This window comes from Brachyistius frenatus, unplaced genomic scaffold (assembly GCF_029030835.1).
Source record: "Brachyistius frenatus isolate BFR_SWC_R1_liver_20210118 unplaced genomic scaffold, ASM2903083v1 Contig_124, whole genome shotgun sequence".
NCBI classification, from domain to species: Eukaryota; Metazoa; Chordata; class Actinopteri; family Embiotocidae; genus Brachyistius; species Brachyistius frenatus.
The window spans coordinates 1,145,303-1,171,767 of NW_027210723.1; the positions used below are offsets into that span (position 1 = coordinate 1,145,303).

The 26,465-nt window shown below is 44.4% G+C and overlaps 2 protein-coding genes across 3 annotated transcripts; one reads left to right on the forward strand and one right to left on the reverse strand.

The window, feature by feature from the left end:
• Positions 1-166: 166 nt before the first annotated feature.
• On the forward strand, positions 167-3,067 carry LOC138629932 (5-hydroxytryptamine receptor 1D). The gene is made up of 3 exons (XM_069713920.1): positions 167-383; positions 799-959; positions 1,082-3,067. The coding sequence occupies exons 1-3, from the start codon at positions 221-223 to the stop codon at positions 2,348-2,350; spliced, it is 1,593 nt and encodes a 530-aa protein (XP_069570021.1). The 5' UTR covers positions 167-220; the 3' UTR covers positions 2,351-3,067.
• Positions 3,061-26,140, reverse strand: slc35f3b (solute carrier family 35 member F3b). Of its 2 annotated transcripts, XM_069713921.1 has the most exons (8): positions 25,868-26,140; positions 18,841-18,897; positions 14,216-14,555; positions 9,628-9,847; positions 6,955-7,080; positions 6,284-6,476; positions 6,084-6,173; positions 3,061-5,813 (listed from the first exon to the last, which is right to left on the reverse strand). In XM_069713921.1, exons 1-8 carry the CDS (start codon positions 25,941-25,943, stop codon positions 5,572-5,574), a joined length of 1,344 nt encoding a protein of 447 aa, XP_069570022.1. In that variant the 5' UTR covers positions 25,944-26,140; the 3' UTR covers positions 3,061-5,571. The 2 variants fall into 2 exon arrangements, with proteins under 2 accessions (XP_069570022.1, XP_069570023.1); XM_069713922.1 differs by lacking the exon at positions 18,841-18,897.
• Positions 26,141-26,465: the final 325 nt, after the last annotated feature.

A 26,465-nucleotide genomic window follows, 5' to 3' on the forward strand; every position in this document is an offset into this window, starting at 1 on the left:
GTTAACAAAAGGAGCCTTGAAAGGGTTAACTAAGGTAGAGGAACAGCAGGTCTTCACGCTCCTCCTCCCTCCCGTTGAAAAAGGTGAAGGAGCTGGATCACCTGGAGACCGACCGGAATGGGAGCAGATGGGAGCGCATGTGACGATCACAGTCATGTCTTTTCCCTCCCGAGTCCGTCTTGGCTCACCATGTGCAGATAGCAGGTTATTTGAGTGTGTAATGGACGATCCGGAAGGCTCCCGGTCGGAGCCCCGGGCGTCTCTGCAGGCGGCGGCAGCGGTCAACGCCAGCCGGTCCGAGGATGCAGAGTTCGGGGCATCGGAGCGGATCCCGCTGGTCCTGGAGGTTCTCATGGTGCTGATGTGTTTGGGTGCCGTGACGGGTACAGACCAACCTGTTTACACTTTATTTTCCAGTGTGTCGAGAAAACGTCTCGTTTCGGTGCCTCGGTAATATCACATAACACGGTGATGCACTGTTTTTTATGATCCCACTGATGGAAAGGTTTCAGTGTCTTGCGTCATTTCAGAAGCATGTATCTGCCGTCGGCCTGAAATAAGTATTTTAACAAGTCTTAGGGGATCTTGGGGAAACATTTTCACGAGTAATAAACTGCTGTAGCTCAGGAATAAGAACAAATCTTTCCGTTTCTGTTCGCAATTTTCTGCATTCTGTGATTAAATAACAGGTGTGGATGTTTTTGCCTGTTTCCAGGTTACAGCTGGAAAAGATGTTTGTGTGGTGTTTGACTTGTGCATCATTCTTTTGCGCCTGTGCTTTGTTGTCTCTCTTTGTAGGGAATATTCTTGTCATCATTATTGTGGCTGCAACCAAGAGCTTCCGGTCGGTGGCGTCGGTGCTGATCGTGAACCTGGCCATCAGTGACCTCCTGGTGGGCATCGGGGTCATGCCTTTTGTCGCCCTCTCCGTCATGGACCACGGATGGGTGGACTGGACCGTAGGTCACCTCTTAACCGGGTGAAATGTTTTACGTTTGACCTCAAGCATGACCTCTTATGTCCCTTTGATCCTCTTGACTGTGTAATGTGAGGATGTCACGTCTCTCTCCCGTCCTGCCAGGACCTCTGTTTGTTCGTGGGTTACACCTCCTCCGTGTTCTGCACCGCTTCTGTGCTGACACTTGCCGCTATTGCTCTCGACCGCTACCACTCCATCACGGACGGCCTGCGCTACAGCTCCCGCTGCACCCTGTGGAGGACGTGCGCTGTGACGCTGTGGATCTGGCTGCAGGCCCTGGCCACCAGCTGCCCTCCCCTGCTGGGCTGGAGCTCCATCTGCTACGTGGCTCCCATGTACAGCTGCGCGGTGAACTGGGCCAACTGTCCCAGCTACACCGCTTTCACGGCCGCGCTCTCCTACCTCGTACCTGCGGTGGTCATCCTCTTCTGCTACGCGAGCGTTGTCCAAGTGGCCCGCGGCCACGCCAGGAGGATTCACACTCTGGAGGAGTCCGTGCAGCGCAGCAGGAATCCGGATTCATCTCACCAGCACCGTGGGAGCCCCTCGAGGTTAATCTATCATATAAGTGGACAGTTTGTGTCTCGGGTCAGCGCAGAGAAGGAGAACTACATCAACCCTGCTCCTCTTGACGCCGCAGCAGAGCAGAACAACCCAGCATCCGGACGTATTTTCTCCTTCCGAGCTCAGAGCGCCTCCCGGCCTTCTCTGCAGAACCGCCACGGAGTGGTGCGTCTCTTCCTGGTCATCGCGGCTTTCTTCCTCTGCTGGACACCGTACATCGGTGTGGCCCTGGTTCAGGCCACAGAAACCGCACTCTCAGGCCAGTCCACCCTCGTCCCGCCCTCTGCTGTCACCCTCTCCTACTGGCTGGTGCTTCTGAACTCTGATATCAATCCTCTGCTGTACGCGCTGCTCAGCAAGCGTTTCCAAAGCGCTCTTCGGGGACTCGGGCAACAAATACGAGCTCGTCTGGGGAGTGTGGTGGGCAGGTCAGGGGAGGTCGGAGCCGAGGGAGATGACGGCAGGAGCAGCGACCTCTGCACCCTGACCACCACCCGTCCCAGCTCGCCTCCTAGCTCTCAGAGTTTGACCTTTGACAACTCAAGGTATTGCCCCTCCATTTTTGCTGTTAGCACTGACTTGAAACATCCCTCTGAGGAGCATCTATTTGAAGCGTGTCAACCTGAAATCACCTCCTCGCCCTCTGTGTGTACTGATGCTGGTGGCGACGGGAGAGTGGAGTACCTGCAGGTTCCCTCTCGGCCACAAGGGGGCAGCAGGCTGCCTTTCTCTGCTCTGACCGAGGAGCGGCGGGCCACTTTTCTCTATGGCCAGATAACAGTGAGAGTAGAGCATGATATTTGTTAGTCAGAACAATTGTCACTTATAGCATCAGACTAGGACTGAAATAAACAATTATTTTCATTACCAATTAATTTATCAATTACTGTCTCAGCTAATGCTAATTGATAAAAAAAAAAGTTAGAAGTTCCCAAAGCCAGACATTACATTTTGATTGTGTTTGACAAACAGTCCAAGTCCCAAAAATGTTTACTTAATTATTAAATAATACCAAAAAATATTCACATTTTAGAAGCTGAAATCAGGTGATATCTAAGCCAAAAAAAAAAATAACTTCAAAAATGAATTGATGATGAAGCTAGTTCATCAACTAATCTATAAATAATTTAATTCAGACATGTCTGACTTTCATGCCATATCAATTTGGTTTTATAGAAAAGGCTCATATCACATCAAATTGATGTGCAAATTATTTCCTAGATTCATTGCTTATTGATTTGGTTTATACAATGGAACAAAATATTAAAAATTGATCATCACAACTTACCACAGCTGAATCTGTAATATTAGACCGTCCAACACTTTAAACCTCTCCAAATACTTCTAAATAAAACAAAGAAAGGTTGCATTTCCTCATATAAGTAAATATGAAATTCTGAAATATGAATGAAATGATAAATTGTAAAATTGCAGATTCATTTACTGTTAATCCACTAATTAATGAATCAAATATCTAACATCAGAACACAGAGGAAGAACAAACCTGGACAAGGAAGTGTATTGAAAAGAAATATTTTTATATAGTACATTTGATTACACTCGAAGACACCCAACAGTAGATCTAACAACCCATCATTTATTTACGTTTTAAGTATTTCTTCCTCAAATGTGATAACCATATGTTGCATCTCGGTGTAAAAATCATCATTCCTTACAAAGGTTTACGTTTATGTCTCGCAATAATTCCAGAGGAATACAATATTATTATTTATTGTCATAGAGAATGACAATTGGGAAACAGTGCTAATGTACTCTATTGCAAAACAAAGAAAAGGCAGTGAAGTGGACTTCTCAGCTGTATCTGCTCATACAGTATGTGCATGCTCGTTCTGTAGATGTCACTTCCTGTCCCCTCCAGGTTAGTCGGCAACCAAATGCAAAAAATAGAAAATAGTCCTGCCGCGATGCATCGAGAGGTTGCTCCAAAAAAAACTAAAACAAAAAGCAAATCATTCAGATGAGGATCGTATTAAAGAGTGTCTCTGCAGCAGTCTGTGGTGGCACTGTGAAACACAGATAGCACGTAAGTGAGCATGTGTGGTCGAGTGACGTTCAATACATTCACAACAAGGCAGAGTTTACACCACCGCTCTACCAGGCGAGTGCCTCAGTTGCTCTCAGGCTTCATCTTGCTTGTTAGCGTGCCTCGGAAATGTGATAAATGAAAACGGACGCAGTAAGACTTTGTCTTGATTAAAAGAGGAGCTGGAGAAATGCGAGCCACGTGTCGTCACGCCTCTCCTCGAGCCACAGTGAGACCGTTTCCCGTTGTCTGTTATTTCAGCCCGGTGTCACAGCCGTCAGTCCACCGGAGGACAGAGCGGTCGGTGTCACGTTTTGCCTCGCCTTGGCGTGAAAAGTGAGCGCTCCTGTACGATCGGGGCCAAAGAAGTCAGGGTCGTGGGACTGAGGTCGTGTGTACACATCCACGAGAGAGCAAAAATCAACATGGAGTTCTTTTCAGTGACGTAGTTAGGTTACGTATTTAACTCATGTCAAGTATCTAAATTACGTATGCAGGGCTACCTGTGTAAAATTGCTTACTCTAACCCAAACCATGATCTTTTCCAAAACCTAACCTCGTAGTTGTTGGTGCCTAAAACGACGGCGCCTTACTTTTTACGTCTCGGCGAAGGCAAAAACGGGACACGTCGCCCTCTAGTGGACTGTGTTACACCCGGTTGGTTCTTTTTGCTCGAAATTAAACAGTTTGACTCAATCGTTACAGATTGTTTTCTGTGCATACGAGTCCAGGAATTACACGAGATAAGTATTCAAAGGGAGGCTCAGCGATAGCTATGGTCCATGTTCAAAGTAATTAAAGGGGCCGTTCCGGGTTTTCATTAAGCGCGTCGGTCTTATTGAAATGTGTCAGAGATTTTAGCCCATCCAAAGATTGGGATGCTTGACGCATTCATTATGAAAGTTTACAATTTATTTGAATGACAATACATAAATACACGTTTTACCTACATTGCCTGTTTAATAGACTGTTATTACGGTTTAGTAACTATTAGTGTGTTCGTCAACAGAAAATGTGAGGCTGGTGCTTCGTGGAGTGGAAAGCACTCGCACCCTTTGACAAACCTCAACCATCTCATGCACTGAGAACAAAAAGCAGGAGGGATACCGGTTTTAGGTATTTCGTGACTAATCTGCGGGTGAGTATTGACAGAGTGGGACTTTAGCCCCAGGAAAGCACATAACCACGGGGTGCCAATCAGCGTGGTTGAAAAGAACTTGACCTCTTGTCTCAGGATGAACAGGGAAGAGGCATTGTGAAAGCTTCTTCAGCTCAGATTGATCCTCAGATGTCCAGACAGGTCCCCTTCACTCCAGATGAGCCCATCGGGTCCACAGCTCCAGGACGTCCAAGGTGTGAAATACAGCTATGTACAGCGCACAAAAGGCAGGTATTTGTCATTAGGTGTACACCTGAGGGATGCCGCCGTGGGCCTCCCTTTTGTTGTCAGGCATTCAGCATTTTAGGCATTCTTCTTTGGATTTTTATAGGCGTGTGTAAATGTGCACATGTTAAAGCCTGCTGGTCTGCAAGGTGTTCGGCCTGCCTCGAAAGATGTCTGTCCGTTTGTCTCGTGACTGAAAAATATCAGGCAAGTTTGCAAGCCTTCCCAGGCGCGAGGACGTGTGATGAACGAATGGAATGATTTCGAGGTACGGCAAAATCAATACATGACTCAATCAGTTATACCTGATTATTTTTGGGGTAAGAGGGATTACAATTGATATGAGTCCATGCACCAACTCGGATGCCAAATGAATAATACACAGTCTGTGCCCGCTGCGTCTTCCCCCTCCCGGTGCAAATGTTACCGATCCGAGGGCTGTCCAAGTCTGTGCGAAACAAAAGGCAGGGAACCAGGCAGATCCAATGTGTTCGTGTGTGTGTGTGTGTGTGTGTGTGTGTGTGTGTGTGTGTGTGTGTGTGTGTGTGTGTGTGTGTGTGTGTGTGTGTGTGTGTGTGTGTGTGTTTGTATGGAGCTATTTCAATGTGCAAATGTTGACATGGAGGTCCTGCCTCTCCCTCTCCAGTTGAGCCCTGTGGTGGCGCCCGCCTCTCCGCTGCTCTCTGCCGGCTCTTCACGTTTGCGCAGCTTTGTGCTGAGCTGGATGATGCACTGGTCCCAGTCCTCCGGTAACAGCAGCATGAGGAAACCCAGGCAAATGATGAACACGGCAATGAGGCGCACCGTGTTGAAATTAATCTCACACGTGTATAGGTCCACCACTGTAAAATTACAAGAAAGAAATGATGAGACAGGAATGGGATTAATGTAAATGATCTGTGTGTTAAATGGTTTGTAAATAATCCTGAATAATACATTTGTCAAATAAACTGACAATACATACATACGGGGACAGGGAGCATAGCTTGAAATGTAAATTCCATCCTCCATCAAATATAGATGATTACTTTTGAGGGATTTCAATGCTATCAAATATTAAATGGTGACCCGATCTAAAAAGCGAGGACCGGGAGCAACACCAAGAGACTTACTGGCATTTACAGGAACACTTAGGACGATGCCAAGCGAAATTAATGTTGGGTATGTTATCGCGATGCCAAAGTTCACCAGGACGTTGAAAGCTGTAGGAAGAAGCAGAATCAGAAAACGGCAGCAGCAGACTACACAGCGACAGTGTCAAAATGACGTGTGGATTTACATGCACGATATTGCTTTGTGTGTCATCACATACCAAAGAGCAGGGCTGCAACCCCGCAGAAGTAGGCCCAGGGGATGTCTCCAGGGGAGCCAATGTACTCCACGTGTGTAAAATACAGAATGACCGGCACAAAGCTGATGAAAACAAAGTTGGCGCTCCCCACAATGCTCAGAAAGAGCGCCGCCTCTCCAAATTTGGCACTGCCCAGGACCATCTTGAAGAGCACCTGAGGGCAAAGAGGGAGGAGCGCGATGAATGCACAAAATCTGCCCCCTTCAGGAAGTGAGGATTATTATAGAGGGTGCACCTGCTATGTGTCTGGCCCGGGGCCGCTGCAGTCTGTTTATCACATTAGGCGGCACAAACAGCAGAGCAGAGGAGACCAGACCCCGTCAAAACAATAATGTCCCGCAACCTTCTTGATCGGGATATCACAGCCGGAGGCCATAAATCAGACGCTGGCTTATCTCACACTTCTGTCGACTGACTCTTATATTTCATAATCTCCTCCTGTCATTTGCCACCTGGTTACATAACTAAAAGGGAGCTGGTCCAGGATTTCTTACATAAGATGAGACTATTCATACATATGTTTGGCTATTTCAATTTAGTTTCGCTCCACAGAGAATTAAAGTGACACCACAAAAGAGGTTTGTGGACGAACACGAGCTCAGTCTCGACGTGGATGAAATGCAAACAAATACCTTGTAGAGCGCCGACATTGATGCAGAAGCCACGACCAGAGCGATGCCGATGACTGAGTGGCTGTGGAATCCATCGGCGTAGGTCATCATGACGATGCCTGCTATGGCCAAGATAGCAGCGACTATCTGCAGCGAGAGCGAGAGAACATCAGTGAGTGAAGGATGGACAACATGCTGTGTGGTGATAAAGATGCTGTGTAGGGACACAGCAGGAACACATGGCCTCCACTTTGTTATTCACTGCACAAATCACAAGCCTCACAAGGCCTGGCTTGTAATGATATTATTATTTGGTGGGGTTTATTTTAAAGTCTGAAGGCTGCTCATTTGTTTTTGTTTTCTTTTACTTTTTCTCACATGCAGGCACGTCAGAGGAAATCCGCTCTCACATTCCCACTGCAAGTGCTTCCAGTGCAGGACAGGCAGCTTCTGCGGTGTTGGCCTTGATTGTCTGACATTGATTTCCGTTACACCGCCATCGTGTTTACAAACCAAATACCCCCTCTCGATCCCGCATCCCACCCGCTTCACTCCCACCGCCTGCCTCTGCGATTATCACAGCTTCAAGTTGGCACCGAACCATCCCTCGTCTCAGTCAGCTTTGATGCACCAAAACCAAATCTCTCGTGGATTACGTTACATTTTTAGAAGTGCTATACGTCTGAGTGCCCGTGTTCATACTGTGACTGTACACTGTTTGGCCTGAAGAAAAGCGACGGGGACAAGGCGCTGTCCAGCTGAGTGGATTAGCTCTGCATTAAAGAGGTGTCGGGAAGATAAATGAGCCGTGTGTTTTTGCTTGGCCAAAGCTCCTCAGGCACCTTCGACAAAATGGCTCTTTCTGCACTGCAGGCTTCCCGTCACTCACGGCTCCACCTTCCGCTTCTGCGAACGGCTGTTTGCTTACAGGGTCAGCGGCAATGCAAGGTGTTTCAGCACAATGTGAGAGCGGGGAGGAAACAAGGGTCACAACTTTTTCTAATCTCGTACGGTCTCATTGTGAGTGCGGCGTTCTTACTGCAGCACGTGGACTTGGATTACTAACTCCCTTTTACAACTCGTGCATCTAAACACAAGTCCCACGTCGACCGTTAGGCTCTTCGCTTTATTTTATTTTAGGTCATAACCTGAGGATCACTCGTACTCTGCAGCCACCAATAAAATCTCTTAATGCACACAATATGACTGAAACAAGCCACGTCCCCGTTTAACAAGAACGATTTCGCATCCCTCACGCTCTCTCTCTCTCTCCCCGCCTTCACTTTCGTGACAAACTCATCCAAGATCCCCTGCATTGCTGCAGACTTCCAAACGCTGCAATCCCCACCACTAAGCAACGGAGCAAGAGAGAGGCGGAGAGAGAGAACCCGGATTATTACAGTATTTGTCTCTTACTGGGGCTTTTCACCGCAAATAATGGGGGTTGGGAGTTGGGGCATGCACAAGGGAGAGATGAGGTGGTTGTGAGTGTCTGAAAGAAAGAAAAAGAAACAAGGGAAATCCATTCTGCAGAGTGCAGGACGGCTGCAGATATGAAAGCATCTGAGGCGTGCAGTGGGAGGAGAGCAGGAGATACCTCAATTCACAAAGGTAAACCCTCACTCTTCTTCTACTTCTCTCTGCTCGTCCGGACCCAATCAGTGACCCAAACACACACACACACACACACACACACACACACACACACACACACACACACACACACACACACACACACACACACACACACACACACACACACACACACACACACACACACACACACACACACACACACACACACAGCAGCAGCAGCAGCTACATTTGAACAACACTGATCACTGGTGGGTAAGCAGCTGTCACGCAGATAGCCTGCTCTCTACTCAACCGTTACGTGGTTCACGCATGCAACGGCAAATTCGGCAAACCATCGCAGATGATTTGCATTCCTTTAGGTGGTGGCTGAATATACACAGATTTTTTTTTTTTTTGTCTTGATGATGGAACCGCGCGACTGAGCTGATACACACTCACTCCAGGACAAAATTTACTTTCACACTAGAGCTTAAAAGGAAATATAGTAGGCTTCTTTCTTTCCAAGGAGAAAGCAATAAGAGGCACAGAAAGAAGCCTAATGTTAAGAGAAGGTCATTTTTATAAGACATGAGCCAAGATCAGAGCTAGAAAATAGAAAATAGAAAGAAAAACAGGACACTTTTTCCTCTTTAAAGGTCTGAACATTATCAAACGGATTCAATCTGTTGAGAAAAAAAATCCCCAATTTGTGGAGCTACTCATAAATCAGATAAATCAATAGGTTTTTTTTTTTACCTGTATTGGTCAATTCACTAAATTCAGTCAAAAATGTTATTATTCAAGATACAAGGCATGTGAGCATTAAACTAAAAGATATTATCTCTTCATACATCAGATACCAACAAACAAAAGCTACGCTGATGCTATGTAACCTAAGACAAGCTCCTTTTCTTTTAAATTTGTATCAATTACATCATGAAAATGACTCTTGTTTGTCATTTTCTTATTTATTACAGATGAAAGTTGCAAGCCCAGCAGATACAGTCATTGTTTTACACTCCACTTTGCCTTCTGCAGCCTGTGCCTGACTTAAACTCTAATCTAAAGATACAGCCACAAAGTTTTGTGTTGGAAGCAGCAAACTGCTGATGTACTCACCCTGACCCCCATGAAGCGGTCTCTGAGTACAATCCAAGACAGCAGGAAGACGAAGGCTTTGTTACAACAGAAGAGCGCCGACACGTCTGTTGTGTTGATCTTCCTGAGGGCCTGCAGATACAGGTAGTTGGTGAGGATCCACAGAAGGCCAAAGGGAGCGACCTTGGTGAAAAACACCTTGGGTGTCAGCCCGTCGTCCCCGAAAAACCGACAGCACTCCCTGTGTAGAAACGTAATGCAGAGCAAGGCGTTAGCAGATTGACAATATCGTACACTGTAATTTAAAAGTTGATAAATATCATGACGGTCCGGGACTTTAATCAACATTTAGGGGGCATAAACAGCTTTATCTGAACAAGCGATAGCAGAGACACTAATCTGTGATGAGTGAGTACAGTATTTCCAAAATCAACAGTTACATCTAAATGATGCTGGTCCCTCATCGAAGTGCATGTGGGACCAACTCTACCATCTTTGAGAAATTAGTAAATATTTAAGAATATAATCTGCTGTCCCACAAGGCCTTAAAGTTATACATTCAGCTCTCCCCTTCAATGAAACATTTTATTTCCCCCGCAGGTGTTTTTTTTATGATTTGTTTTATGATTTGTTTTTAATGGCAGTAGAAATCAGGGAAACATCTAAGCAGTTACAGTGTAGGAGTGATCTTCATTTGTTGTATTGGACACATACGCTCAAGCATGACAACAAACCGGGATCATTTCTGCAGGGCTGTTTGTTGGTGAATCAAAGAAAAAGTTGTTTGGTGTTTTACTATAACAAGAGGAAGACGTTTGTTACTTTCGACTTCCTCCTTTCTCTGCATTACTTGTCACAAGATCAGTTTCTGGGTATGAAATTCCATGTGTGTGTAATGATGGAGGGACATGAGGAAACACGTATTTGTGATTAAATGACTCAGTATAAGGAATTCTAGTTAGCTTGATCTTAATGGACAAACTTTGGAAGCAAAACTAAATCCGGTGACACTCAGTGATTCAACTTTAAGGGCTGTATTCCTGAAGCTCAGTCAGATACTATGGATGTGTTTGAGTGGATATCTTCACTAAATTCTGGCTGAAGTCAGAACTTGAGAAGAAGTGCCCACAATAGTTTTTTTTTAGTCCACACGAGAAGCTGGATGAAAACATCCTTGAATAAAAGCTGACAGTCCAAAAACTAGCAGCCTGAGTCAGTGTGTCACTCTTTGTAATGTTAGAGAGGAGCCTAACCGTGACATTATCTGTATCAGAGTACTTCACAGTGGTCCTGCCCACTCTCTTATTAAGCTGTCAACTCAATATGATGATATGTTGCTTTGCTGTGAAGGCAACAATGATAGATTTTCCCCCGAAACTATGACTCCGCCCTCCCCCCCGAAGTTCAAAACATAACATTCATGCATTTTTGACTGCTGCTGTTTACAGGACTCTTAAGTTAAACCGTTTACCCTGAAAGCATTTGGGCCCTTGGAAAGCGATGAGGCAGCAATAACAGCAGAGTGGCAGGTAACACATTTGCCAGAGTGTCTTGCTGGATATAGTGGGGAGCAGCATTGCTATGAATCAACTCCAAAGCGCTGAGTTTGCATTAAAAATCCACCACTCAAGGCCTTTCTATAAACACAATGCTAATTCAGTGACAACCACGTTGGAGTTTATCATCATTTTATTACAGACAGTGGCCACACCAACATCAAATCTAAATCAGGAAATCTGTGGTTTCTTTGCTGCTTTACTCTGCAATGCTATTTAAAAGACTTTTAAGCTCTACAATTCTGTTGGTGAATTTACCATGGAAACAGATTTTAGACCATCATGAAGTCAACAGCTGAAGCACCACATTTCAAAATTATTTATACTAGCAAATTGGTCTCAGGTGCCATAATCTTTATTTGGTTTCTTAAGTATTGGAAAATAAATTAGCAAACAGAAGTGAGGGCCTTGAACTTATATAATAAGACAGTATTTCCAAACTGAAATTTGAGGAAATGAACTGAGACAATCAATCCTTCCCTCCTTTCAACCTGTCAAATTAAGGGACTTTTAAAAGTTTTTTTTTTATAATAACCCCGAACAGTCAAACCATATTAAACTTCTGGACTTCTTTTAATGAGGTTAAGACATGAACATGCAATCTTGATGTTATGAGTTAATTAAAGTGAAATCACACCAAAGCGTGTAATACACCCGTCAGTCCACTAGATGATACTGTGTCAGTGTTATACGAGGCAGGAAAAGTGAGGTGCCGTATTGTTTAGCCGCTTTATATCACAAGATTAGGGACAAAGGAAAAAACTTATTGGTTTCGGAAAAGATCATGGTTTGGGTTAGAATAAGTCATTTTGCGTAAGTAACCTTACATACATCACGTTACTTACATGAGTCACTTAACATTGGCTATGTTACGTAAGTTACTACATTAGTTTTCTGGTGGTCCATCTCAAATTAATCTCGTCATTAATTAGAAAATAAGCCTCAAAAAGCCATGTTTTTGGGTACATGTCTCTTTGATTGACAGGCCTGTGGTGCAGTCAGTTTACGGCTATCGGTGGACGGGACGTAGTATCATCGGGTTTCCAATAAGATCGAATCAGATCCACAGCTCTCTCCTCCCCACTTCGTCCCAATATGGTCACTTATGCCTCCAAACTGCTCCAAACTAGCAAGATGGCGCCAGACATAAAGTCAAGCGCGAGGCTTTAGAAAGGCAGTTAACAAACCGACGCGTGAAATCACTGTTGGTTGCCGTTTGACAAAATGTCACACTGACACTTTAACCCCTAGTGGACTGATGAGTGTATTACACGCTCTGGTGTGATATCGGGCAGGCTCATTTATATTTTTCTGTCTCCTGCAGCTATTATCTTTCATGTAAATATCAAGTTGATACAGCAGGAACGGTGTGGTGCAGACACCCCGTAACGAAGAGCCTCTTACAGTGAAAATCCTCTCCACTCACATTTGTGAGGACAGAAACCAGCTATTGCTAATGTCCAGTCCTTACCTCTAGTTTGGCTTCCGTTTTATATAAGGAGGCAGTTCAGTTATTACAAATGTCATCTCTGTTTCTCCGCGTTGTCTGAAATCCACCGGCATAATTTGAATAAACACGCTGGAAACGGAGTGATTGATATTCAGAGCACATCAGCTGCGGCCGAGGAGCGCAGCCCCAGATCCTTGTGTAAGCCCTCGAAACAATAAAGACTTGCAACACGGAGGAGAATCCGAAATACAGTGTAACCCGCTCACCACCCCTTCTACCTCACCACCCTCTTTGTCTCTTTGCACGAAAGTAGCACAGCAGGTAGCAGAGATAAGACTTGTGTCTAAAGACCGTGATTAATGAACTGTTTCAACTGTGAAAGCACCTCTCACACTTTGGAGAACAGCAGCAGCCAACCCAAAGATGCCATGGGAACCTGATATTCCAAATGAAATGTGTGTTGGGCTATTTCAGAAAAATAAATCTGAACAGTGGGTGACTGTGCACAACTAACCAGTGAACACAGAGGGTCTTTTCCACTAAGATTAACAGCTGTCCTAAAGTAGGAAACTGGTGAAACAGATTTAACATGAGGTGTTGGTTTCCTTATAAAGAAAGAAAATAGAAACTAAACCAATTTGGTAGAGTGTTGTCAAATTTACTTAAAACATCCCCATAGGCACACTGCTACAATACGAAACATCATATATCTTCTATGTTTAATTTTGCTTTGTGATCGAACTGACTTCTTCAATGGATTCATTCTGCTTCTCTGCTATTTTTACTCATCCTAACTAATATACTCGTGACCTTTGCTTGGTTCCATGCTGGTTTAAAATAAAATAAAAGATAAAAAGAAAAGCTTGGGAAAATAAAACAACATCTCGTTTCTGTCCTCTTTATCAACTGATGTCTTCCCTGGCTTGTCTAGAGACCCCTATTTGGAGATCTCTCTGTGGGTTTTATCTCTATGCAGGACAATTATGAAACATTGTTAATTTGGTAACAGCTGAGAGACCAACTTTGATATATAATGACTGCTTCGTAATGTTCTATTTTGTGAAACTGTATTATTGCTGTACTTTGTATATGATTAATTGTGTAACGAAAACTGACTCTAGTTAACATTTACTTTTTTCTGAGTCAGTTCTGTTCTTTAATATTTTGACGTGGGGAGTATTTTTTGCATTGTTAGCCATAATAAGAAAAAACACACAGCATTGAAATAAACCCAAAACCTTAGTCAACATGACTGATTGCTTATTTTTAATGGTGTTTAAAGGTGGCCAGGGTTCACCGTGAAGAACATTCCTACACACTGAAATCCATATCACTCTCCCCACTGTTGCTGCTCTTTGACTCTCCCACAAGGTTTTAGATAAGACAAACCAAAACATATTTGTTTTTAGGAGCTTGTTTGGCTTACTCCTGAGGTTACACACTTATCTCTGTTTATTTAATATGTCATCCTCGCCGTTTGTTCTATCTATCTCTGTCCCTTTGTTTCTCCCTGTAAACCGCTTTATAACTTTTGTTTTGACAAATGCAATATAAACATAGCTTGCTTGCTTGTATTGCCCCGATGCAGTGAGAGGGGTCTCACCTGAATCTCTGCCTGGGTGTCTGCCTCTCCGGGCTCTTGCACAGGTGGCCAATGTAATAGAGGGGGAAGAAGAGGCAGTTCCAGGTGGTGGCAAACCAGGTGAGGGTGAAGGGGGCGTCGAACTGCTTAAAGGTCAGCTTGGCCAGCTGGGTGGAGCCTGCCCAGGACGAGCACACGCACATCACCATGGCGACCCCCCACAGGACCTTCCGCACCTGTACGGTCGTTACTCTGATGCAGCAGTGGAGCCTCCGTCTGCCGGAGCTGGACTCTGCTCCTGCTGCACCGCCGGTCTGTGCGTCTGTGGTGCCCACCACATTCTCTCTGGTACGGTCTTCTCCTGTAGATGCGACACATACGCATTAGATCATCACAGTACACTTTTGTTTACCTTTAAGTAAGTTATTACATGAAACAAGCACATTTCAAACAGAAAAAAAAAGGTGTTGTGTCTATAAATTACTTTTCTATAAGTTCTAATGTTTAGAAAACATGTACATGTATTGATTATTTTTGGCTGCAGGTCTGAGCATGGAGCTCGTGCAGGAGACTATTTGTGCGAGTGACTTCATGTCGTCTTTTTTCCAGATAAAAATAGCTCCATTGGAAGTTTAATTGAACTTGAAGGTAATCAATCAGACATCCGAGTTTCAAAATGTGGTGATCAAGTGTGACAGGCGGCAGCCAAACAGAGGACAAAAGAGGGCAGATCTGATATCCAATCCACGACGACCTCGTGGGTTACAATGGCATGTGAGTTTTTACCGAGCGTGCAAAGGCACACAGAGCAACACTCAACTTTTCTATTTCTCCTGTCAAAACCTGACAGCCTCCATACGTCTCACTTTAACAGTAACAAAGAAAAGTGTTGACCTGACGTTTTCCATCCCACTCACACCCACTCCGCGCTGAAAACGATTCACTTACCAAGGTCATCTATTCCCTTGAGTCTTCAAGCTGACTTACTGGCTGTCATCTCCTCTAAACAGTTTGGGCTAAGCAGTATAATCACGTGTGAATGTATAAAACTTAATAGGGTGAAACGCAGCATTCAAGACGGTCTTTCAAATGTTCAGGTCCTCTGATTCAGCACATAACAATCAGACATATTATCTGCCTCCTTTTATCACTAAATCACATTGTGTATTGATGATACGTTGATATTTCGTGGCTCTGACTAACGGTAACAAAGTAAAGCTCTAAAATAATGTCAGACTGACCCAAACAGTAGCTATGCTGTCACCCCTGAGAACAAAACTAAAAGACCACAGCTTTACAGTCAGAGCAGTGAGAAGTCAAAACAGAAAACAAAGACCCCGTCAGTTCCGTTTCATAACGGCTCTATAATATGAATCTTCTGTAGCTTCCAACCTACCAAAAAGTTAAAAACAAGGGATCTCCCTGGTGGTGTTTCCAGAGGTAATGATGATCCGCAGGGAGCCTTTTGCAGATTCATCTGCACTGTACGCTGCTGACTGGAATACAGAACGCACTTCAAAAGGCTTCAGTGAGACCGGAATAAATATAACTTAAATTGTACTGAGATAATGATTATGGTACAGCATCAACAGGACGCTGAACTCTCTCATGTTGTTGTAATTGTCCTGTGTCAGTTTGTTGCCACATACCTAGCACCGATGATACACTCCATGTTAAAGTGGTCTGTGTAATAAACAGGGAACACCCATCGTCTATTATAAGCGGCTTGCTGCGTATTTTATAAAAGAGCTGTGGAAGAGGACATCCATCACGCCCAATGAGGCGACTCATTCTTGCTGGAGGAGCTGCCTCTGACCTCGCCAGGTGGTCGCACCACATCGCAGATTAACTTCCCTGATGACTATCGCCTCTAATGCTAATGCCCCGGCTTCCCCAGGCTACCTACTGAATGCACAAGCGATCCACATTCTGTTTATCTACTGCAAACACCAAAAGTTATGCAATTAAGATGAAATTATGCCGCACCGTTCGAGCATCCTGAACAATGTTCCCTGCTGCTGCAAAAAGCTCTGACAGCCCACGGGCAAATTTGGTCGCAATGAAAGATGATTCAAGATCATTGTCTGTTATTGCAGTGAAATGATGAATCAGCAAAGACCAAAAAAAGAGACAGGCACACATGGATGTCTATCAAAGTCTTGTGCACAAGGGTGAGAATTAAGTTTCTCTATTCTGAGCTCCAAGCCGCTTTGTCTTGTTCTGAAGGTCATCTCTTGTTTATGCTGCCCAGTTTTTGTCCTTGCTGGGCCTCCGTCCCACATCCCGTGGCTCTGACCACTTCTCTGTGCTGCACCACAGTTTAATCTTCCAAATGCAGTGATGGGCCAAGCCAATCAGCCCCCAGATAGGCTCTAGGGCCCAGCTAAGCATTTCCAGCTCTGGCACACTTTGATAAGTGTCATGACAGCATTTCTGATATTGCACAGCCCACACTCTACATCAAAGCTGTTAGAATACTTAAATATAATGTATTCTATCTTTGATCAAATAAAGCAGAGTCAAAAAAACTATCGATTAAAGCTGCTGAGATTTAAATCATCTGAGTAAATGTATTTGTTATCACTGAAGCACAGACTGATGACTGAAAGCAACCACATTTCTTTAACACGTAGACTGACGGTGACTAATGATACCGTATCAATCTCAGCCGCCGGTGCATAGCTCGACTCATCAGTGTGAAGGAGCTGGGTCAGTGGAGTGGCTGAGCGACATAGAAAGGCTCCTCGGCTAATGACATTTGAAGCGACTAACACCATGAATCAAACACTCAAAGACTCTTCTGTAACTGCTATATGATTAACTGAAAGCTCTTAACCTCATCAGTCCATAATCAAATGTCAACTGTCAAGGTCATCAAGGTGTTTGCAGCACAGGCAACTCTATGCATACTTTAAAAAAAATATTTCATAATTAGTCTCAGCCTTTTCCACATTAAAACAGAATTAGATTTGGCTCAGTTGGAGATTTCTGTATTGCCAAAGATGCTTAGTTTAACACTATATGAAACATCTCCATTCATTCAACCCATTCTATGTCCCAATGTACTTAAATGGATCCTAACAGGCATCTGTGAAATCCCTAAAGACAGGAAGGACGTGTTTGGCATCCTTGTGGGAGCAGCTCTTGATCCACTCTGACAGCTGTTTTCTGCCTTCCCCCTTGTTGCCTCCTCAAATGTGTTCATCCCAACCACTCAGATGAACTCAGGCACACTAACACCAATATGCACAGAGAAAGGTTGCCCGAAGTCTGTAAAAAGTGTTAATAGAAGATTTTACTGTGATGCTTGAAGCACTTGTTGTCAGAGATGATCATATTTTAGCCCCACTGGGTCTTTATTACAGCAAACCAAGTAAAGTTTTTTTCCTTAATCAACACTAATCCACTAAATTTGGGTGAGACTATTCCAGCTGTGTGAACATCTGTAGGTGTATCAGTCTTGTCAAGACTAAAGGCACAGCTAATCAGTCTGTCTTATATCCTTGTTTGTCTGCCTGTGGTATTTTCCTACACTGAGCGTAGGCTAAGTATTGAATACATGTCAAACTCCCGGTCGAGTCAAAGCACTCCCATGGGCGTTGATATTTATCTTGCCATTAACTACCCAGTTGTCCAGCTTTTCTTCCATCTCAGTCCGTGCTTCCCTGCTTCCCGACGAGCCTCATTCCCACTTGTGCTCTCCTTCCTCCCCCTGCAGTCTCTGCAGTGCAGATCTCTCCTGCTGATAGCTGCAAATCCCAAACGTGCCAGCAGAGTCCTGCCTGCCTGACTGCCTGCTCTTACACTTCACAGAACCTGGCCGTGACAGGCCGAGAAAGCCCTGCTATGTCCCTCTGTTGCTCCCTGAACAGGCCACCGCCCACGCCATCCACCGCTCTCTGCGCCGCCCTGCTTCCCACAAAGCGAGAATAAAAGATCCTCGCAGGCGGCAGTGATGATAGCATCAGGCTTGTGCTGGTTTGTTCGGGACCTCAACTATATCGAGGTAAGAGAGAGTTTTGTCTGTTTGGTTGTTTGGCAACACCTCCGTGGGAGTGAGAGTGCACTGCAGCGCTCTGCCTCAGTGATTCAAGAGGGTAAACAGATCAATCACCCATACACACTTCAGAGGAACACTTCTTCTTGTCTCACTATCTGTTGGGTTGTCTTGTGGACTATGTGAATTGACTAATGTAATTTACTCACTGTCATGCTCATCATCAAACATTATAGGGTGAAGTCCTTTCATGGCCACATGCATACTTTATACCACGAACAGTAAATGAATACTTTAGAGCAGTGATTCTCAAACTCTACCACTAATGGTATATAAAGCTCCACCTGGTGGTGCACAAGAGCTTTGCTTAAAGGCCCAACAATTGGACTCCAACTGCTCCAAGTCCAACAAAATGTCATTTCATTTTATTCGAGCCAACATCACGTTACAATGATGGAAAAAAAATTAGCCGTTAATCATTTAAATACCCTCGAGATATTATTTGCCTGTGCTTGGCGACGTAGCGTAACGTTACATCACGTTGCAATTTACATAATGCTAACGTTAGCTTGGCCCAGTCAGATTCGGTTTCCACAGTTGGTGATTTTAGGGAGAAGAATGAGTGAGGAAAGTGAAGACGCTGACGAACCTTTCAATGCTAAACAGGAGTCGGCGTGGACGGTTGAGTCGTCGAGCGGCGTCACTTCTAGAAGGAAACATAAATGCATTTTGGGATTTTGAAACAGTAGTGTAATGTTGATGTTATTTAACCTTGCTGAGGCTATTACATAGTTAAATCAATTACTTTTATTCAATGAAAAATATTTTTTAGGTTTGTACATAGTCTGAAAAGTTTGGGAACCTCTGCTTTAAAGGGTTCATTCATTTCAATGTGCAAAGTTTTGACATTCACTTTCATTTCAAAAGGCTAATGGCAGAAATCTCCCTTCTCAAAAAAGAAATCTGTAAAACTGTATATTTATGCACAACTTGAAGTACCTAAAAAGATGGTTTTTGTTGGTTTTTGATTTTTGTTTTGTTATTTAGGTGAACTGACCCTTTAACTAAACCTCTTGGGTGTAATACTCTAGATTCAAAACAAGCAAACAAATGCAGTGCTGTTCCTGTTTAAACTTGTGCATGGCTGTCACACAGCATCAATCACTGAATCAATACCTTTATAAAAATAACTCCTTCAATGCCATGTTGACTTATTTGGTTTGTCATTTCTGACATGCAAATCAAAAGCAGAGTCTTAAGAGATGTTAGTCTGTGTTTGTTTGAAAATTAAGACCATTTATAGATTTTTCACAAAGTATTAAGTACAAATGTCTTATCACAGAAAGGTGGTGGCTTCATCATGGCAGAGACGCAGTCAGACAGACAGGCAGAACACTTACAGACAACAGTCCCTGTCTTTGTAACCTCAGTGTCTGACAGACAGTGGGAGTCTGTGATACTTGGCAGTGACAGCTTGGCCTCACCAAGCTGTCATTCAGAGAACCTCCAACACATCACAGCAGGCTCCTCTGACAAGCCTGTCCCGCTCAATAACATGACAGAGAGACAGGCGGAAAACACACCCTGCTGTGTAGGTAAGGACCACATGGGCGGAGGGGACAAAGGCCCGGAAGGGCAGACAAGGGTGGGACAGTTGTTACTGATCCCACTCTCCTTCGCTCTCAACTGGTTTCTCCTTCAACCTCAGAGGACAACGAAGCGACTTCCTCACCGAGTAGCAAACTTGTTGTTTGTCACTGCCTCGACCTGCCCAGCTGGTTCAACAGATGCCCGTGATGCAGGTCAGTGCTGCGACCTCCTGACGCCTCATTGGTCGGTGACACGACAAAACACTGTGTGCAAGCGAGCAGAGTGTGATGTGTGTGTGTGTGTGTGTGTGTGTGTGTGTTAGAGCAGAATAATAATCATAACTGGCACCAGGTACACTGACCGACAGCATTACCCTCCCTCTCTATTGCAGTCCCTCATAACAGTGAAAAGAGAGTGATCGAGCTGCAATTTAACAGACTGGAAAGAGTCCCCGCACTTTCCGTGACAAATCAATATTCAAAAGACTGGCCACAGCGTCCCTGTTGAAGTAATGGATAGGCAACCACCGCAGGTGTACACGCTGAGCGTCTACCCAAACACTGGCTTCACTCCCTCTCTGCACCCCAAGGCCACTGATAACACAAGGACTCTATGAGACTTACATTAACCTGAGTTAGGACTTCTTAAACACCCTTCCATTATATCACTGCTGTACAATGACCCTCACACTTTGACCAATAGTTTTTTCAAAGTGAAAAAAAGTAAGTTTATCAAAAAACTGCCAGCTCAGTCATTTCCACAGATGAAATGCATCGAAACACACAGCGAACATTTTTGCTGACACTATTTCCAGGCATGTCAGGATTACCACAGGTGCTGTAGAAATGGCTGAACTATATATTTTTTTATTTCAGTTTGTTAAATTATTGGTAATAATTAGCCTTTTAGGCCCACCAACACTGTGCCATATAGTCTACTGCACTTTGGAGAGGATGGGCAGTCTTCCTGCACACCGACCAAAGCTTTTGGATCAACTCCCTCTATTTAGGATTACAGCTCACAGCTTCTTCTTTACACATTTGTAGAGGATTTTGTTTAAAGATGAAAAACTAACTACACTGTTACAGTTATACAAAATACAAATATGATATGCCTCAAAGAAGTCCAGCAACATATCTCAAATTCAATGAAATCTCGTTCATTACACTGAAACTGAGCTTCCTGAGCTCAGCCTGAGCAAATGCCTGGCCTCTTAATAAATTAAATAACTGCCATTGTGTATTCATTGCACACTTATCAATCGAGCGAGAAAGCCCCCTTTTCACTGGCTTTAAAAATGAATTTCACAAGAAAAGAAGGCTTCCCTTTCACTCCTCTGACAACCATCAAACTCAACTCCTGTTACACTCAGAGGAAGAAAGCAAGACCCAACATTTTTAATGGAGCTAAGACGCTTCAAAATTAAAGGCATCACTGCTCCCAGTGACCTTCTAACTGATGCTGGTTAAAAATATGTTCATGTGTGTTTGCCCTCTGTTTTGTCAGATGTAGCCTCATCTCCATACTGAGCTTGTTTCTGTGCACACAAAGAACAGAAAACACACTTGCATACAAATAAGACGCATGCAAACGAGGACAAGACGCAGTCGTATGCTTGAAGATGTCGTGTTATTTTTATGTCAAGCGGGGATGATTCAAAGTTTTGCGACCTTCACCTTGAATTGACCAAATCAATGTTTTAATGTTGTAATCTCACTACTTTTTGACTCCCATGTACATATTTTAGTAAGATAAATATGATGCTCATATGTACACAAAGAGCAGGGCAGACAGGCCAAATTAACCAACTTTACATCCATATAAAGCAGTATCTACACAGAGCAGTTAGTTTTAGTCAGGGAGCAAACAGACATATAAACTGCTGAGCTTTTCACAATAAAATGAATAAGTTTAATTTAAGAAACAATCACATTTGTTATTTTACTGGGAAACACTTTTTCACAGCTCAAAGTCTCCTATCAACACGCTAATCATGTGTCCTTTTTGACCTAAGGCTCTACTTCTGTGTGTGAGGGACTTTAATTTGCTGTCATCTCACTGATGTACAGAAACTTATGGTCAAGGTGCATGAAGCCCTTGGGGTAAAGGTTCAGTGTGCCCACAACAGCAGCTGAAGAAATATGAGCAGCTCCCCGAGGGCCGAATGTTCACTGAATCCCTCTTACAAGGCGCCTGCTCTGTTTCAGAGCATGTAATGAAATTAGAGAGATTAAAGGGACTTTAATGAACTTCTTACCCCTGCCTCTGACAGCACAGGAACAACACGCACATTCCCCAAAGACACCATCACTGGAAACACATTTAAAATGAAATCAATACTTATCATCCCTGGGCCGATGGTCGGGTGAGTTTGTCACGAGAACACAGAGGAAGCGGTGAATACTCCAGATGAAGACAGTGAATCAAACTAGTAGCTGCAGGAGACAGCAGTATAAACCCAGAATAGACTATTACTGTTTTACAAAATAAAACCAAGTGATGATAGATAGTTTTGTTATGAGCCTTAATAATGACAATTTTACCACTAAGACTGATATTAACATTGATTGGTGACTGTTCTACCTCTTTCTCAAAGCACAAGGTGACCGTTCCTGCAGAAATGTTGATGACCCAGTGGCAGTAAGAAATGTAGGAAAACTAGAAGTTCATGCGCAAATCTGAAAACAACCAATTACTTACGTTAACTGGACCCCAAAAAATAAGAAGAAAAAAAGGGAAGACCACTGAAAATCCTACAAGTGAGAACAAAACAACAAATCATTGGCAGTTGGGTGCAGGTTGTTAGTGAGGAGAACAGCAGTTTTGCAACTGCTGTTACATAAGCAGCAGAGACTCTTCTCTCTCTCTCTCTCTCTCTCTCTCTCTCTCTCTCTCTCTCTCTCTCTCTCTCTCTCTCTCTCTCTCTCTCTCTCTCTCTCTCTCTCTCTCTCTCTCTCTCTCTCTCTCTCTCTCTCTCTCTCTCTCTCTCTCTCTCTCTCTCTCTCTCTCTCTCTCTCTCTCTCTCTCTCTCTCTCTCTCTCTCTCTCTCTCTCTCTCTCTCTCTCTCTCTCTCTCTCTCTCTCTCTCTCTCTCTCTCTCTCTCTCTCTCTCTCTCTCTCTCTCTCTCTCTCTCTCTCTCTCTCTCTCTCTCTCTCTCTCTCTCTCTCTCTCTCTCTCTCTCTCTCTCTCTCTCTCTCTCTCTCTCTCTCTCTCTCTCTCTCTCTCTCCTCTCTCTCTCTCTCTCTCTCTCTCTCTCTCTCTCTCTCTCTCTCTCTCTCTCTCTCTCTCTCTCTCTCTCTCTCTCTCTCTCTCTCTCTCTCTCTCTCTCTCTCTCTCTCTCTCTCTCTCTCTCTCTCTCTCTCTCTCTCTCTCTCTCTCTCTCTCTCTCTCTCTCTCTCTCTCTCTCTCTCTCTCTCTCTCTCTCTCTCTCTCTCTCTCTCTCTCTCTCTCTCTCTCTCTCTCTCTCTCTCTCTCTCTCTCTCTCTCTCTCTCTCTCTCTCTCTCTCTCTCTCTCTCTCTCTCTCTCTCTCTCTCTCTCTCTCTCTCTCTCTCTCTCTCTCTCTCTCTCTCTCTCTCTCTCTCTCTCTCTCTCTCTCTCTCTCTCTCTCTCTCTCTCTCTCTCTCTCTCTCTCTCTCTCTCTCTCTCTCTCTCTCTCTCTCTCTCTCTCTCTCTCTCTCTCTCTCTCTCTCTCTCTCTCTCCTCTCTCTCTCTCTCTCTCTCTCTCTCTCTCTCTCTCTCTCTCTCTCTCTCTCTCTCTCTCTCTCTCTCTCTCTCTCTCTCTCTCTCTCTCTCTCTCTCTCTCTCTCTCTCTCTCTCTCTCTCTCTCTCTCTCTCTCTCTCTCTCTCTCTCTCTCTCCTCTGAAAAGCTGTGTGCTGATCTGCTGTGGCCCCCTGTGATTCCCTCCTCCTTCAAAGCAGCTGCTGAAACCAGGAGCCCAACGCTCACATCATAAACATTATAGCTTGTTGACTTCCGCTCAACAATTAACAATTCAGTATCACACCCAACACCGACACATTTTACACTCCTTTATAAAACCTCGTGTCACAGCATAGCTTTTGTTAATTCTGCATCCAGAAGCTTGTCCAGTAACAGCCCACTACCTCAGTTATACTGAAAACAAAATGTTTTGAACTGACAGTCACGCCATTAAGCTTTGAATCTTCACAGTAATCCTGCAGCCGTGATTATTCTGACGTCATCCAGGATGACGTACAGTGACTGAATATATGCAACACAGTTTAAACAGCTCAGGCATCTTGTCAGTTAATTCGAGAGATCTCTGCAGTGTCCATATAAAACTGCATGGAAATTCCTCATTCATATTCTAGTAGCTGGTCTGGTCATAAATTATGAATAATGAGGTATTTTCTGACATATTTCCCCATTAATACCCGGCACTGTTTTGAACTCCTAAGCAAGAGCAGCATAGACAGCTTTAAGCTTTACTAACGAGTCTTAGTCAGCAATCGGAGAGTTTTGACTGCCAAAACTAACACAGGGTGAGACGTATTTGTTTTTGTCTTCATAATCAACTTTTGTATTAATTATAAATTGAAAGCAGCTTTTTTAAAAAAACAAAACAAATTAGTCCACAACAGGATCAGTTACCTTCAGTTAAGCTACCTCAGTGCACCGCACAAAGTCCAGCCGCCAGCAACCTGCCTAAAATAACATCAAGTTGATCAAACACTGAGTTTATCTGCAAGTCATCATAATCTCTAAGGGCCATTTTCATTTGGCAGGACATGCATATGTGTATTCTGAGCATGTAAAAATGAACAAAACATGCTATCAATTTAATCCTTATTTTCCTCAGGCTGCCTGACAGATGCAGATATGCGGGGGATTACTTGAGATGCACGGTGCTAATACTGTTCTGTGTGAGTGCCGTGAAATCAGCAGCCAATTCAGTGTTTACTCTGCAAAACACTCTCACTTTTAGGATTCCTCTTTGCTGTGGGGTAGATTAGAAAAATGTGTATTGCTTCCGTGCACAAGCATGAGGGGAACATACACTGTACAGCAGGACTGAAGTATGACACTACTCGTTCAACACATCAGGACAGGGTGATGCAGCAGCACACACACAGCATCGCTAGGCTGTACCACACACACACACACACACACACACACACACACACACACACACACACACACACACACACACACACACACACACACACACACACACACACACACACACACACACACACACACAGTCAGAGATGTATTGTCCCTTAATGATGTTAGCAGGAAATGGCAGTTTCTTAATTGTGCTTCTGCAGATCAGAGAGATACTCTTGGACAAAGCAGGGAGACCCAGTACCAGGCTGACCCACCAGACAGAGGAGTGTGTCATCACAGAGCGTCTACATGTTTACTGCTGGGTTCATGTCCCAGCTGCCCCAACACGATGCTCTGGTATTTATTCTAGCTGTGACTCCTCGTGATGGGTGAAGGGTGGAGAGAGTGCGAGGGGAATCCCTGCTGCAATAACAACTTAGGACCCTCCCTAAGGACCAGGACATTTAGCACAGTATACTGTACATCAAGGCACCGTCCGTGAGTTGCGTTTACCCCCCGCCCCCCACCACCCCACACATAATTTTTTTTTTTTTTTTTTTTTTTTTTTTTTAAATCAATGCGCCAATAACATGAACAGTGCGGATCAATGTCGGGGATCATTTGGGGATTTTTCTGCTACATCACACGATGAAAAGAAATATTAGATAATGCGATTAATTTCTGAGAGCATCTGAAAACGGAGATGCTCTCAGGATGCTGCCCTGTGTCAAAAATATGCACAAATATGGCATCATAGATTTTAAGTTGCGCGCATCATTGATCCCCGTGCTGTTTCATCCTGCCCGCAGGAAGATTTTCTAAAGTTGATCCACGTCTTCAAAAGCGGCTATAGTCTCTGATGAGATTCGTGGGTTGCCTTCAGAGAAATATTTCAGCTGAAGTCTCTATCAAAGGCTATTCTGTAGGGAAAAACACACACAACAGGGACAGCAGGAAAAAAAACAGCCCCAGTTTGCGGGGATTGAGGCGGTCCACATGGACAGGAGCTCTCCCTACCTTCCACTTTGGTGAGGGTGAGCACCGGACTATTGCAGGCGGACAGCGGGGCAACCCTTGCGGAGTGTTTCTTCATGATGGTGAGCTCGGATGGGCTGAGCTCCACACCGCTTCGACTACATCCCTGAAGCTGATTTGGTGCAGACACCAGACCTCTTGGTGGGACCCTTGGTGATTCTAGAGCCGGTCTCCTGCTCCCGTTCCCCTCGCATCCATTCAACTCCCAGTTGATAATCTTCTCTCTGCATCCGTCGTATCCCCCCACCCCCTTCCTCCACTTGCCTTCCCGCCCCAAATCTGCTGTATCCAGTGCGTCCTGGCTGGGCTCTCCTTCACGCACAGTTTGGCAATTGCTGCAATTCGCCAACGTCACGAATTAAACAGTCGCGCGACCACGTCCCACCACTACCCATCCAACCACCCCTTGTCTTGGAACCCGGCTGTCCTTCAAGAACCCCCACCCACACCTCCATCACCCCCCGGCCGTTGTCCCTGCGGGGCAAAGGAGGCTCTGCACGGGGCTGAAAGGACTGGAAGACATGCAAGCAAACTCTTCAAATGGATATGTGGCAGTTATAATGGGACCAAACATCAGAGA